Source organism: Heptranchias perlo, chromosome 4, assembly GCF_035084215.1.
Source record: "Heptranchias perlo isolate sHepPer1 chromosome 4, sHepPer1.hap1, whole genome shotgun sequence".
Lineage (NCBI taxonomy): Eukaryota > Metazoa > Chordata > Chondrichthyes > Hexanchiformes > Hexanchidae > Heptranchias > Heptranchias perlo.
The window spans coordinates 7,180,873-7,197,642 of NC_090328.1; the positions used below are offsets into that span (position 1 = coordinate 7,180,873).

At 45.2% G+C, this 16,770-nt stretch overlaps 1 protein-coding gene across 1 annotated transcript in view; it reads left to right on the top strand.

The window, feature by feature from the left end:
• Positions 1 to 16,770, top strand: part of cfap99 (cilia and flagella associated protein 99) — a 156,974-nt gene that overhangs the window by 97,109 nt on the left and 43,095 nt on the right. The window contains exon 8 of the mRNA XM_067982121.1: positions 11,300 to 11,368. Coding sequence (XP_067838222.1) covers positions 11,300 to 11,368 — 69 coding nt within the window. The remainder of the gene's footprint in view (positions 1 to 11,299; positions 11,369 to 16,770) is intronic.

The following is a 16,770-nucleotide window of genomic DNA, read 5'->3' on the forward strand; positions in this document are numbered from 1 at the left end:
AAGAGAGCAGATGGTATATAATGAGTAATTAGGCACACTTATCAGTCTGGGTACTGCACTGCCATTACATAAAATTACAAAGAAATTACAACATGGAAACAGGCTGTTCAGCGCAAGCAATCCGTGTTGGTGTTTACCCTTCACATCAGCACTGACCCTGATCCAGTATCCCTTTATTCCCCTTTCATTCAACCACCGATCTAACCTATTCTCAAATGTTGACATGGTCTCAGCTTCAATCACTATCTCTGGTAGTGCATTCCACAACCCTCTGTATACAACAACTTGCATTTATATAGCACCTTTAATGCAGTAAAACGTCCTAAGACGCAAGGTGTAAAAAAATTTCTCCTGCTCTCTGCCCAAATTACATTTAATCATATATCGATCTCCCCTTTTTCTAGACTCCTCAATCACTGGAAACAGTCCATTTCTATCTGCTCAGTCCCATTCCTTCATAATTTTAAATCCCATGCCTTGTGTTCCAGTGGAAGCTGCCCCGTCACAGGCACTGCTAGGGATCTGTTCGCAGTCACTGCGTCAACGCGTTGATGAAGCACATCAGGGATAATTTTACAAGTCTGTGCTGCCGGTAGGGAGCCTCACGCAATAAGGTGTAAAATCACAGGCAGTGCGTGCCTGAATTTCTGATACAAGCTGTCGGTGGGCGGGGCTCCCTATCAGCAGCGCGGAGTCATTGAACTATCCCTATCGAGCAAATCTTATAATATCTGAAAAACGTGGTACATATTACTCGCTCTGCGCTCTACTCCGATCTCCCCATACCCCACGCCTTCTAAGTTCCTCCTCCCAAGCAAATCTACCATAGGTTGCTCATTAGGAGTGAGTTGTTTCATGTCTGGCTGGGATCCATGACTGTTCCACACTGGCAACTCCAATTATCCGCAAGTTTAACCTTTTAAGACAAGAGCAGTCAGGATTGAAACAGGTCGATCTAGCCCATTGAAATTTCTTCATGTAGCACATTTTCTCTCCCATCGTAACATGTATAAGCTAACTTGTAGAACTGCAATTTTCACTTCTATTCCTTACTTATTGCAGCCTTGCTAACATTTCTGTGTGTCAGTATAGCAATGACTTTCTTTCATGGCCATACATGTACTGTGCAGCTACTGTACAGTAATATTTGTACGTTACTCCCAACATCCTAGCCTTTAGCCCTCCATTCGTCGATCTGCTCAACCATCCCTCACCTCCACCTTTGATGCCCTTGTCTTCAGCTAAACCTTTAGTCTCTCCCATCTCAGTTGTTCCCCCTTGTAAGGCCAAGGAACACAGATATGAGCCATTTCTAGTGCACAACTGGTTTAACCATCCATCATCTGATCTGCCTGAACCACATCAAGCACTATCAGGCCTCACTCTCATCTGCCAAAATTGTCCACTACTCCAGAATCATCCTGGAGAGCTAGGATAACACCCAGCTGTTTTGGTCTACTTCCAACCATCTCCTTAAACTCCGCTCCCCTGGCCCCTCCACCCTCACCTCCAACAATCGTGAGTGAGGGAGCACGGAGTAGCAGCTATCGACAGAGTCTGGTTTCGACAGAGTCTATAATTGGGAATTTGGTGAGTGAGGGGATTCGGTGCAGTAAGGGGTGAGGTGCATTTGATTAGTCAGCAGAGCGGAGCGTACCGAGAGCGGGTCACAGCAACAACAAAACTGCAGAGTGACGTCACAGGTAAGGCAGGTAGGTGGTTGGTGGTGAGTATCTCTTCTGTTCTCTTCTTTCTTAGGACTGTGGGCTAAGTAACTTACAGCATAAAACTAAATCTTACTAAAAAAAACTAAACTTAATTTAGTTAGAGCAAGTAGCATTTTTTAGTGAATCAAGGTCCCTAGTGTAGTTTACAGTCTCTAAATTAAGAGTAATTTAAAGGAGTAAACTCCTTAAAGGGAGTAACTAACGAGTTTAATCTAAGGCAAGTCATGGCAGCAGAGCTTGCACCCGTGATATGCTCCTCCTGCACTTTGTGGTAAGTCATGGACATTACCGGTGTCTCTGGCAACCATGTGTGCAGGAAGTGTGTCCAGCTGCAGCTACTGGCTAACCGCATTTCGGAGCTGGAGCTGGAGCTGCGGGTGGATTCACCGTGGAGCATCCGCGATGCTGAGATTATCGTGGATAGCACGGTCAGTGAGGTGGTCACACCGCAGGTAAAGATTACGCAGGCAGAAAGGAAATGGGTGACCACCAGGCAGAGTAAAAGGACTAGGCAGGTAGAGCAGGAGTCCCCTGGGGCCATCTCCCTCTCAAACAGATATTCCGCTTTGGATATTGTTGGGGGAGATGGCTTATCAGGGGAATGCAGCAAGAGCCAAGACCGTGGTACCACAAGTGACTCAGCTGCACAAAAGAGGAGGAAAAAGAATGGGAGAGCAATAGTGATAGGGGATTATAGAATCATAGAATCATAGAAGTTACAACATGGAAACAGGCCCTTCGGCCCAACATGTCCATGTCGCCCAGTTTATACCACTAAGCTAGTCCCAATTGCCTGCACTTGGCCCATATCCCTCGATACCCATCTTCCCCATGTAACTGTCCAAATGCTTTTTAAAAGACAAAATTGTACCCGCCTCTACTACTGCCTCTGGCAGCTCGTTCCAGACACTCACCACCCTTTGAGTGAAAAAATTGCCCCTCTGGATCCTTTTGTATCTCTCCCCTCTCACCTTAAATCTGTGCCCCCTCGTTATAGACTCCCCTACCTTTGGGAAAAGATTTTGACTATCGACCTTATCTATGCCCCTCATTATTTTATAGACTTCTATAAGATCACCCCTTAACCTCCTACTCTCCAGGGAATAAAGTCCCAGTCTGTCTAACCTCTCCCTGTAAGTCAAACCATCAAGTCCCGGTAGCATCCTAGTAAATCTTTTCTGCACTCTTTCTAGTTTAATAATATCCTTTCTATAATAGGGTGACCAGAACTGTACACAGTACTCCAAGTGTGGCCTCACCAATGCCCTGTACAACTTCAACAAGACATCCCAACTCCTGCATTCAATGTTCTGACCAATGAAACCAAGCATGCTGAATGCCTTCTTCACCACCCTATCCACCTGTGACTCCACTTTCAAGGAGCTATGAATCTGTACTCCTAGATCTCTTTGTTCGATAACTCTCCCCAACGCCCTACCATTAACGGAGTAGGTCCTGGCCCGATTCGATCTACCAAAATGCATCACCTCACATTTATCTAAATTAAACTCCATCTGCCATTCATCGGCCCACTGGCCCAATTTATCAAGATCCCGTTGCAATCCTAGATAACCTTCTTCACTGTCCACAATGCCACCAATCTTGGTGTCATCTGCAAACTTACTAACCATGCCTCCTAAATTCTCATCCAAATCATTAATATAAATAACAAATAACAGCGGACCCAGCACCGATCCCTGAGGCACACCGCTGGACACAGGCATCCAGTTTGAAAAACAACCCTCGACAACCACCCTCTGTCTTCTGTCGTCAAGCCAATTTTGTATCCAATTGGCTACCTCACCTTGGATCCCATGAGATTTAACCTTATGTAACAACCTACCATGCGGTACCTTGTCAAATGCTTTGCTGAAGTCCATGTAGACCACGTCTACTGCACAGCCCTCATCTATCTTCTTGGTTACCCCTTCAAAAAACTCAATCAAATTCGTGAGACATGATTTTCCTCTCACAAAACCATGCTGACTGTTCCTAATTAGTCCCTGCCTCTCCAAATGCCTGTAGATCCTGTCCCTCAGAATACCCTCTAACAACTTACCCACTACAGATGTCAGGCTCACTGGTCTGTAGTTCCCAGGCTTTTCCCTGCCGCCCTTCTTAAACAAAGGCACAACATTTGCTACCCTCCAATCTTCAGGCACCTCACCTGTAGCGGTGGATGATTCAAATATCTCTGCTAGGGGACCCGCAATTTCCTCCCTAACCTCCCATAACGTCCTGGGATACATTTCATCAGGTCCCGGAGATTTATCTACCTTGATGCGCGTTAAGACTTCCAGCACCTCCCTCTCTGTAATATGTACACTCCTCAAGACATCACTATTTATTTCCCCAAGTTCCCTAACATCCATGCCTTTCTCAACCGTAAATACCGATGTGAAATATTCATTCAGGATCTCACCCATCTCTTGTGGTTCCGCACATAGATGACCTTGTTGATCCTTAAGAGGCCCTACTCTCTCCCTAGTTACCCTTTTGCCCTTTATGTATTTGTAGAAGCTCTTTGGATTCACCTTTGCCTGATCTGCCAAAGCAATCTCATATCCCCTTTTTGCCCTCCTGATTTCTTTCTTAACTCTACTCCGGCAATCTCTATACTCTTCAAGGGATCCACTTGATCCCAGCTGCCTATGCATGTCATATGCCTCCTTCTTATTTCTAACGTTAGAGGAACAGACAGGTGTTTCTGCGGCCGCAGGCGTGACTCCAGGATGGTATGTTGCCTCCCTGGTGCTAGGGTCAAGGATGTCACGGAGCGGCTGCAGGACATTTTGAAGGGGAGGGTGAACAGCCAGAGGTAGTGGTCCATATCAGTACCAACAACATCAGTAAAAAAAGGGATTGAGGTCCTGCAAGCAGAATATAGGGAGTTAGGAAATAAATTAAAAAGCAGGACCTCTAAGGTAGTAATCTCAGGATTACTCCCAGTGCCACATGCTAGCAAGAGCAGAAATAGGAGAATAGACCAGATGAATGCTTGAGATGGTGTAGGAGGGAGGGGTTTAAATTCCTGAGGCATTGGGACCGATTCTGGGAAAGGCGGGACCTGTACAAGCTGGACGGGTTGCACCCAAGCAGAACCAGGACCAATATCCTCGAGGGGACATTTGCTCGTTCTGTTGGGGAGGGTTTAAACTAGTATGGCAGGGGGATGGGAACCAAAGGGCGGGTACAGATAGGACAAATTCAGACCAGGAAATGGGAAGTAAAAAAGCAGTTAATGACGTAGTTAGCGACTCAGAAAGGCAAAAGAAGCAAAGGTTAAATAGTGTTCAGTACAGGAATTTGATGGGGTTAAAGGGTATATACTTCAATGCAAGGAGTATTAAAAACAAAGCAGATGAGCTAAGGGCACAGATAGACACATGGCAGCATGATATCATTGCTATAATGGAAACCTGGCTTAAAGAGTGGGATAATTGGCAGCTCAATATCCCTGGATATAGAGTTTTCAGGCAGGATAGAGTGGGTGATAAAAAAGGAGGGGGGGGTAGCATTATTGGTTAAAGAATCAATTACAGTTGTGAGAAGGGATGATATGCTAAATGGATCATCAATTGAGGCCATATGGGTTGAGCTAAGAAATAAAAAATGGGCAGTCACACTACTAGGAGTGTACTACAGACCCCCGAATAGTGAAAGGGATATAGAAGAACAAATATGTAAGCAAATTTCTGAGTGCAAAAATAAGAGGGCAATAATAGTAGGGGACTTCAACTACCCTAACATCAACAGGGATTCAAACAGTACGAGGGGCACAGAGGGCGCAAAATTCTTGATTGGTGTCCAGGAGAACCTTTTTAGCCAGTGCGTGACAAGCCCAACAAGAGGGGATGCAATTCCAGATTTAGTCCTGGGAAATGAAGATGGGCGAGTGGGTGAAGTGACAGTCGGTGACCAAATTGGGGATAGTGACCACAATTCAGTTGGTTTTAGCATTATTATGGAAAAGGACAGAGTTAAATCAGGAGTAAATGTTTTAAATTGGGGGAAGGCAAATTTTACAGAACTAAGAGGTGATTTGGCAGAAGTGGACTGGACACAACTACTTGAGGAGAAATCAGTGGCAAGCCAGTGGGAGGCACTAAAAAGTGAAATTCTATGGGTACAATGCAGATACGTCCCCTCAAAGAAAAAGTGTGGCACTGCCAAATTTAGAGCCCCTTGGTTGTCTAGAAGTATACGGGGCAAGATAAAGCAGAAAAAGAAAGCTTATGACTATCACAGAAAACTAAATACTGCAGAAAGCCTAGAGGAGTATAGAAAGTACAGGAATGACGTAAAAAAGGAAATAAGGAAAGCAAAGAGAGGGCATGAAAAAATATTAACTAGTAAATTAAAGAAAACCCAAAGATGTTTTATCAGTACATTAAGAACAAGAGGATAGCTAAGGAAAAGGTGGGGCCGATCAGGGATGGTAAGGGTAACTTGTGTGTAGAAGCAGAGGATGTGGGTAGGGTTTTAAATGAATATTTTGTCTCCGTATTCACAAAGGAAAGGGATGATCCGGATGTAGTAGTTAAAGAGGAGAGGTAAAATATTGGATAAGGTAGACATAGTGAGAGAGGAAGTACTAGAGGGACTGGAATCCTTGAAAGTTGATAAGTCACTAGGGCCAGATGGATTGTTTCCCAGGCTAGTGAAGGAAGCCAGGGAGGAAATAGCGGATGCTCTGAGGATCATTTTCCAATCCTCACGAGATACAGGGGAGGTACCGGAAGATTGGAAGACTGCAAACGTAGTACCATTGTTTAAAAAGGGTACGAGGGAAAGGCCGAACAATTATAGGCCGGTCAGTCTTACCTCGGTGGTGGGCAAACTATTAGAATCAATACTGAGAGACGGGATAAATTGTCACTTGGAAAGTCATGGTTTAATCAGGGATAGTCAGCATGGATTTGTTCAGGGAAGGTCATGCCTTACAAATCTGATTGAATTCTTTGAGGAAGTGACAAGGAGGATTGATGAGGGTAGTGCAGTGGATTTTAGTACGGCATTTGACAAGGTCCCACATGGCAGACTGGTCAGAAAGTTAAAAGCCCATGGGATACAGGGAAATGTGACGAATTGCATCCAAAATTGGCTCAGTAACAGGAAACAAAGAGTAAAAGTCGAAGGATGTCTTTGCGAATGGAAATCCGTTTCCAGTGGTGTTCCACAGGGCTCAGTGTTGGGTCCCTTGCTGTTTGTGGTATATATTAATGATTTGGACTTGAATGTAGGGGGCATGATCGGCAAATTTGCAGATGACACAAAAATTGGCCATGTAGTTGATAGTGAAGAGAATAGCTGGAGACTCCAAGATATCAATGGGTTGGTGGAGTGGGCGGAAAAGTGGCAAATGGAGTTCAACCTGGAGAAGTGTGAGGTAATGCACTTAGGGAGGGCAAACAGTAAAAGGGAATACGCAGTAAACGGGAATATATTGAGAGGGGTAGAGACCTTGGAGTGTATGTGCACAGGTCCCTAAAGGTGGCAGTGCAGGTAGATAAGGTTGTGAAGAAGGCATACGGAATGCTCTCCGTTATTAGCCGAGGTATAGAATACAAAAGCAGGGATGTAATGATGGAACTGTATAAAACGCTGGTAAGGCCACAGCTGGAGTATTGTGCACAGTTTTGGTCACCACATTATAGGAAGGACGTAATTGCTCTGGAGAGAGTGCAGAGAAGATTTACAAGAATGTTGCCAGGGCTTGAAAATTGCAGCTACAAGGAGAGATTGGATAGGCTGGGGTTGTTTTCCTTGGAGCAGAGGAAGCTGAGGGGAGACTTGATTGAGGTGTACAAAATTATGAGGGGCCCAGGTAGAGTAGACAGGAAGTACCTGTTTCCCCTAGCAGAGAGTTCAAGAACTAGAGGACATAGATTTAAGCTGATTGGTGGAAGGATTAGAGGGGACATGAGGAAAAACTTTTTTACCCAGAGGGTGGTGGGTGTATGGAATTCGCTGCCCGAATTGGTGGTAGAGGCAGGGACCCTCAACTCTTTCAAAAATAACCTGGACCTGCACCTAAAGTGCTGTAAGCTGCAGGGCTACGGACCGGGTGCTGGAAGGTGGGGTTGGAATGGGCACCTGGTTGTTCTTCGAGCCGGCACGGACAATGTGCTGTATCTTTTCTATGGTTCTATGGTTCTAATAAATGCAAGGAGATGATGGATTTTTTTTGTTACTGAAATTGAGACCATGCTTTCGGCTGCCTCTGCTGTGCCCCCCCTCCCCCATCAAGCCAAACCTCCCCGAGGCTCCCCCCACCCTAGCCCTGAACCCGCGTCTTTCTCTAGTTTCTCTCCTATCTCCCCTCATGCCCTCTCCAAGCTCTTATTCATCCAACCCACCTCCTGGCCTCTTGACCCCCATTCCCACAAATTTGCTGACGATCAACTTTCTTTCCTGGCCCCCATGATAGGTGACATTATAAATGGTTCCCTCTCTTCGGATACTATTGTCCTCTCTTTCAAAATTGCTGTCATCACCCTTTCCTAAAAAAACCCATGCTTGACCCCTCTGTTCTTGCAAACTACCGCCCCATTTTCGTCTCAAATCTGTGCCCATCTTTCTCTCAACTTCATGTTTGAATTCCTCCAATCTGGTTTCCACCCCTACCACAGCACTGAAATGGCTCTAATCAAAGTCATATATGACATCCTCTGTGACTGTGACTGTGGTGCACTCTTCCCTTTATAGAAAATCTTGTGGACGTGAAAAATGCTATATAAATGTTAGTTCATTCTTTCTTGCTTGCATTCTGTTGAGCCATTCTCCCCATGTTTTTGTTTGATACTGATACAGTTTAAGTTGCTGAACAGCTGCTTGACAAACGTTAAGATTATGATGCAGCTTCATCATGATTTGCTACTTACAAAGAGGTAGCAGGGGTGGTCATTTGTGTTCTGCACTAATTTTCACCCATTTTTTCCAGAAGAAAATACAGCCCCAAATGACTAAAGATTACAGTCATTTCTATTATGGGATGTAGCTCCTTTAATTGATTTTGTAATAATTGTTACTCCATTTTCATGTGTATTCAGAGAATTCACTGCTTCGGAATTCTGTGTAAATCCCAACATCACCACCATCCTCAAGCCTAAATATCAGTTGATTTTTACTTGCAAATTCTATACGCCTCTCCTTCCTACGCAAGGACTGATGCTCACACTAACCCACACTCATTAAAAGAGGGTCTCTATTGTAATCTCCTGAACCATTAATACGATGACAGCAGGTCTTGTGATAGAACAGGAGAGATGTTAATGACCCCGTTACACTATCTACGAACTCCTGAACCTTTTAACAGGTCTTGTGAGAGAGCAGCAGAGAGGTGTTAATGATTGTGCTGCAGTCTGTGCTGGTTATCATTCAGACGCAGAGCTCGGAATCATTTTCCTCATCCACTCTGTATCACCACTCTGCATAGCTGAGTAACACTTGATGGGTTTTCATTAGCAGTTTTTTTATCCCCTTCAGGTTGTATTAAACAGGTTCAAACCACAAGGGTTGCAGATCTCACACTCCATCAAACCTTAAATTGTATTGTCATGTGACCATCGTGTGGAATAAATTGACGTTAGTTGGAGCATCAAACCCATGTGAATGTTTTCACTGTTTTTTCATTTGATTGTCTGCCCATTTTAACCCCTTGCTGATGGCATTGATTCCTTGCTGGAGCTTGATGCCACCAATACGTCACCCTCCCCCCACCACCAATTACCTCATTCGGCTGACTACACTTTATGTGATCGTCTATACAGCTCTCAATATTTTCCTCTACGCATTCGTTTTAAAAGGATGAGATTTTAACCCTTCCCGCCCAGCAGAAACCATGTGAGTGGGCAGTTAAAATGCCCCCAGGTTACTTACCCACCAGAAAGCTGCCTGGATCCTACCCTGACTGATTTTAACCTGCTCTTCTGAGCAGGCGGAAGAGGCACCCGCCTGAGGCTCGCGGGGTCTTAATTGACATATGCAGATCGGGGTTCTATGACGTCAATTGCACCCCTGTGCTCTCTGACCTACATTGACTCCCGGTCCAGCAACACCTCAAATTTAAAATTCTCATCCTTGTTTTCAAATCCCTCCATGGCCTCGCCCCTCCCTATCTCTCTAATCTCCTCCAGCCCTGCAACCCTCCGAGATCTCTGAACTCCTCCAATTCTGGCCTCCTGTGCATCCCGGATCTCCATCTCCCCACCATTGGTGGCCGTGCCTTCAGCCGTCTGGGGCCTAAGCTCTGGAATTCCCTCCCTCAACCTCTCCGCCTCTCTCTCCTCCTTTACTCCTTAATACCGACCTCTTTGACCAAGCTTTTGGTCACCAGTCCTAATATCTCCTTATGTGGCTCGGTATCAAATTTTGTTTGATAATCACTCCTGTGAAGCGCCTTGGGACGTTTTACTACGTTGAAGGCGCTATATAAATGCAAATTGTTGTTGCTGTTGTTGTTACTCGTGCCTGAGCAGGGGAAGTCACTATCGCTTTCCTACCAGGCTGAAGCAAGTCCGAAGGGAAACGGCAACGTGAAGATGCTCCAAAAGGTAAGTTTGTTACTCTCCTTTGTGGGGCCAGGAGGAACAGGAGTGCTCCCACAAAGAAAGTTTAGGCCTCCCCTACCCTGGACTCCCCCATTCCCTCTCCCGAGACCCTCCTGGAATCCCCTACCCTGCAGCCAGCGAGTGGCCATGGACTGCCCAGTCAACACGACAGGACGTGGATGGGTGGCACGGGGTCCGGAATGAGGCCTGGCGTTTAAAATTAGTGTGGTCTCATGCTGCTGCTGAGCAAGTAGGAAACTAACTGTTCGTCTAGGGCGTGTCCTGCTGGGAGTTAAAATCAACCCAAGGTTGCTTCATTTGTAAACGTATTTACAGCTTCATTAAAGGTAATGCACAGAAGAGACGATTGGGGGAATGTGTGTTGGTCTGATCCTATCCTCCCCTGCTGCCCAGATACACATACTTCCTTCTTTCGCTCGCAATGGGAGCCCTTGCAGAATTTCCTATCCCTAACCCAGTGACTGTGTGGCCCACTCTAGTTTTTATATTAATGTTCTTAAAAGATTTTAAAATAGTTGTTAAGATAAGGAGAGTGAGCAACGCTGCTGGAAAGTGAGCTGTCCCAGCATCTGAAGCTGTGTGAAGAGGCACTGTCATCAGAAACTGTAAAAGCATGAGAAATTCCTGGTCTGAAGGAAAGGATCCTGAAAAATCCACAAAAATTAAAAAAGAAGGAAAATTGCCAGAACACAAGCTATAAAAGGTAAAATAATCCGATTAAAGAATTTCATTGGCATTATATATGGTAATAGTTTTCGTGAACTGCAGCACTGCTTCAAGCTGGGTGGAAAATCAGCTGCACACTTCCTTGTGTTTTATCGTGTTTTAGTCACTTTGAGTTATATATCTCAGCTTGACATAACTGAGTGCTGATTAGAACTCAACCCTTGCTTTCTCACCCAGAACAAATGGAACAGGCTGTGATGGGATTGTGAGAAAAAGTCTATCACTTGTATAAACCTGATAACCAATCATAAAATGCACCTTCTTCTCTCTTAGGAGCGCCTCATGCAGGCCAAAATTGACCAGTTCCAGTGTGCCATCCCACAGGACTCCGACTATAAAAAGGTATAATATATATTTTGTTCATAATTATAACGTGTGCGCGGAACAACTTGCATCTCTACAGCGCTCCTTGTGTGCGGGAAGACATCCAAAAGCACGTTAGGTTGAAGAAGTAAAAACAGTGGGTGTCAAGCAGGAGGGGAAAAAGGCTAGGATGGGGGAACCAAAGAGGGAGTTTTTGAAGAGGCTTTTGAAAGTAGGAAGGAGGTGGAAAGGCAGAGAAAAACTAGCAGGAAGTTCTTGAGGACAAGAGCATAACAGCTGAATGATCAGAGGGAGTAGGACAAAGATAGGCCCGGTTTTAGAAGAGTGGAGAATGCATGCAGCGATATAAAGGAGGGGGAGATCATTAAGGGAGGGCAGGATGAAAGTTGAGAGTGAGGATGAGAATTTTTAAGTCATCAACTCATAAGGGTCTGGGGAACCAATGGATCTTGGAGAGGACTGGAGTTTTGATGGGAGTTGGGAGTATGGGGTTTTGTAAGGGTGAAGACATAGTGTTTTGAATGAATTGAAGCTTATGAAGGATTGGGACATAGAAACCTGTCAGGAAAGTGTTAGTCAGTCTTTGAAACTATGAAGGCATGGACTAGGATTTTTGGAGCAAAGGGGAAATGTAGGGGCAGAGGCAACATTGCAGAGGTAGAAGAAAGTGATCTTGACAACAGAGTGGGTATGGACAGGGATTTGAGCTCAGGTTTGAGCAAAACACTAAGGTTTCCCACCTCTTGACTCAGCCTGAGGTTATAGCTGGGGAGATTAATGGAGTCAAGGTCAGAGGCATATACGTACTGGGAGGAGACAAAGAGGATAGTTTCAGTATTGCTAGCAGTAAGCCGGAACATATTTTGGCTCATTCAGTCATGATGTAAAACAGGGAGTTGGGGAGAACCAGGATAGAGCAGTGCCGTGGCAAGGGACTGTAGAGGAAGAGACATTGGAGGAGGTTGGAATGGTCAACAGTATCCAAGGAGGCAAAGAAGTCAAGGAGGATGAGGAAAGACAAACAGCAATATTGTCATTTCTAACATAGACAAGTAATCTCAGTGCTCTAGGTGGGGTTTAAACCATACTGGAAGGCTTCAAACTGGGACAGATGAGAGCATAGTAACACACAGATGGACAGCAGCCTCAGGAAACTCTGCGCCCTGGGTAGGCCAGTGTTCTTTAACATTCCTGCTGGTACAAAGTGATGCTGAAACGGACCCTGAAGACTGTAATAAACCTAATTTGTGAACAACGCTGGTTTAACGCCTCTTGTTTACTAAAATAATTTATGTCATGGTAAATATTTGGTGCCATCACAAAAAATAATGTATCCTGTCCTCGAACTTTGTTAATTAAAAATATTTTGTTTTTTTTTAATCAGTACTCAAAATCCAACAGTCAAATTGGATGCCAGTAACCATAAACCAACTACATACAGTTTTCTAGAAATTGCTCACAGTAGGTAATTAGCAGAATCAAGTCAATAAAATTAATTCTGTTCAGTAAGGCACGTGGGTATGTGGTCTTGGTATTCCAGGACACTGGTCCAAAGTCACAGTGCAATGGTCCAAGGACACAGTACCCTGATCCAAAGACACAGTACCCTGGTCCAAAGACACAGTGCAATGGTCCAAGGACAGTGCGATGGTCCAAGGACACAGTGCGATGATCCAAGGACACAGTGCGATGGTCCAAGGACACAGTGCGATGGTCCAAGGACGCAGTACCCTGGTCCAAAGACACAGTACCCTGGTCCAAAGACACAGTGCAGTGGTCCAAGGACAGTGCAATGGTCCAAGGACATAGTGCAATGGTCCAAGGACAGTGCAATGGTCCAAGGACATAGTGCGATGGTCCAAGGACACAGTGCGATGGTCCAAGGACACAGTGCGATGGTCCAAGGACACAGTACAATGGTCCAAAGACACAGTCAGTGGTCCAAGGACAGTGCAATGGTCCAAGGACAGTGCAATGGTCCAAGGACGTAGTGCAATGGTCCAAGGACACAGTGCAATGGTCCAAGGACACAGTCAGTGGTCCAAGGACAGTGCAATGGTCCAAGGACATAGTGCAATGGTCCAAGGACACAGTGCAATGGTCCAAGGACACAGTACCCTGGTCCAAAGACACAGTACCCTGGTCCAAGGACAGTGCAATGGTCCAAGGACATAGTGCGATGGTCCAAGGACAGTGCAATGGTCCAAGGACAGTGCAATGGTCCAAGGACATAGTGCAATGGTCCAAGGACACAGTGCAATGGTCCAAAGACACAGTCAGTGGTCCAAGGACAGTGCAATGGTCCAAGGACATAGTGCAATGGTCCAAGGACATAGTGCAATGGTCCAAGGACACAGTACCCTGGTCCAAAGACACAGTACCCTGGTCCAAAGACACAGTGCAGTGGTCCAAGGACAGTGCAATGGTCCAAGGACATAGTGCAGTGGTCCAAGGACAGTGCAATGGTCCAAGGACACAGTGCGATGGTCCAAGGACACAGTGCGATGGTCCAAGGACACAGTACAATGGTCCAAAGACACAGTCAGTGGTCCAAGGACAGTGCAATGGTCCAAGGACAGTGCAATGGTCCAAGGACATAGTGCAGTGGTCCAAGGACAGTGCAATGGTCCAAGGACACAGTGCGATGGTCCAAGGACACAGTGCGATGGTCCAAGGACACAGTACAATGGTCCAAAGACACAGTCAGTGGTCCAAGGACAGTGCAATGGTCCAAGGACAGTGCAATGGTCCAAGGACATAGTGCAATGGTCCAAGGACACAGTGCAATGGTCCAAGGACACAGTACAATGGTCCAAAGACACAGTCAGTGGTCCAAGGCAGTGCAATGGTCCAAGGACATAGTGCAATGGTCCAAAGACACAGTACAATGGTCCAAGGACGGTTCAATGGTCCAAGGACATAGTACAATGGTCCAAGGATATAGTACAATGGTCCAAGGACATAGTACAATGATCCAAGGACACGGTGCAATGGTCCAAGGTTGCAGTGAAGGTTTATAATCTCTTTGCATCTATGATTCCACACTTAGCAGGTTTTCAGTCTTTGTTATGCTGTCAGGAATAGGTGTAGTATCATTGTATGTTACAGTACAGAAGGAGGCAATTCGGCCCACCGTGCCTGTGCCAGCTCTTTGGTAGAGCTATCCAATTAGTCCCATTCTCCTGCTCTTTCCCCACAACCTGTAAATTTTTTCCCTTCAAGTATTTATCTCAGGCAGTGCTTTTGAGATCATTACAACTCTGCATAAAAAAATGTTTCCTCATATTGCCTTTGGTTCTTTTGACAATCACCTTAAATCTGTGTCTTCTGGTTACCGACCCTTCTGCCACTGGAAACAGTTTCTCCTTATTTATTCCATCAAAACCGTTCTTGATTTTGAACACCTCTATTAAATCTCCTCTTAAGCTTCTCTGCTTTGTGGAGGCTCAGCACCTCACCACAGGGAGGAAACTCTGAGGGTAGATCAGCCTGGGATGATGAACTTGGCTGGCAGCCAGTTCAAGAAAGAACTAGCATTTATGTAGTGCCTTTCACAACATCTCAGAACACTTCACAGTCAATGAATTTACTTATAAAGTGTAGTCACTGTTATGTAGGGAAATGCAGCAGCCAATTACTCTGATTTGGTGATGTGGGTTGTGAGATAAATTTTGGCCGGGATACTTCCCCTGCTCTTCTTCGAATAGCACCGTGGGATCTTTTACATCCACCTGAGAGGGCAGACAGGGGCTCGATTTAACATCTCATCTAAAAGACGGCATCTCCTACAACACAGCACTCCCTCAGTACTGTACTGGCATGTCAGCCTGGAATATGTGCTCAAATCCTGGAGTGGAGTTTGAAACCCACAACTTTTCTGATTAAGGGGTGAGAGTGCAATCTACAGAAGTGCTGACAGAAGCTGATGAGAGGCTCCAGTGCAGATCACCTGCCCCTCTCAGTCAATAAATGCCCCCCCTCGTCAGTTAATGCTTTATGTCAGAGGGATGTAAAGAATGAGACAAGATAAAACTGTTAGTTAATCCTATAAACCAAATCTACTGTCATTTTGTTGAAATGAATAAATGCCTTTATGTAGGCTTATCTCTTTTTATTTTCAGTGAATCAATTTACAGTTACCAAGTTTGGCTGCCATTATTTTAGTTACAGTAGCATAATGGAAAAGTCAATAATATTGATGAATTGACTGCCACTAAATTTGGACACTAGTCATAGGTTTAAATCCTGGGGTTGCATTTCACCAGGCTGCTGGGAGGACAGCCCCAGGGAGAAGAAACTGTCTCGGACTATTTCAGTTTCCACAGATCATAAGAACATAAGAAATAGGAGCAGGAGTAGGCCAATCGGCCCCTCGAGCCTGCGCCACCATTCAATAAGATCACGGCTGATCTGATCCTAACCTCAAATCTAAATTCATGTCCAATTTCCTGCCCGCTCCCCGTAACCCCTAATTCCCTTTACTTCTAGGAAACTGTCTATTTCTGTTTTAAATTTATTCAATAATGTAGCTTCCACAGCTTCCTGGGGCAGCAAATTCCACAGACCTACTACCCTCTGAGTGAAGAAGTTTCCCCTCATCTCAGTTTTGAAAGAGCAGCCCCTTATTCTAAGATTATGCCCCCTAGTTCTAGTTTCATCCATCCTTGGGAACATCCTTACCGCATCCACCCGATCAAGCCCCTTCACAATCTTATATGTTTCAATAAGATTGCCTCTCATTCTTCTGAACTCCAATCAGTAGAGTCCCAATCTACTCAACCTCTCCTCATATGTCCACCCCCTCATCCCCGGGATTAACCGAGTGAACCTTCTTTGTACTGCCTCGAGAGCAAGTATGTCTTTTCTTAAGTATGGAGACCAAAACTGTATGCAGTATTCCAGGTGCGGTCTCACCAATACCTTATATAACTGCAGCAATACCTCCCTGTTTTTATATTCTATCCCCCTAGCAATAAAAGCCAACATTCCGTTGGCCTTCTTGATCACCTGCTCCACCTGCATACTAACCTTTTGATTTTCTTGCACTAGGACCCCCAGATCCCTTTGTACTGCAGTACTTTCCAGTTTCTCGCCATTAAGATAATAACTTGCTCTCTGATTTTTCCTGCCAAAGTGCATAACCTCACATTTTCCAATATTGTATTGCATCTGCCAAATCTCCGCCCACTCACCCAGCCTATCTATATCCCCTTGTTGGTTGTTTATGTCCTCCTCACTCTCTACTTTCCCTCCCATCTTTGTATCATCTGCAAACTTTGATATGTTACACTCGGTCCCCTCCTCCAAATCGTTAATATAGATTGTAAAGAGTTGGGGACCCAGCACCGACCCCTGCGGAACACCACTGGCTACTGGTTGCCAGTCCGAGAATGAACCATTTATCCCAACTCTCTGCTTCC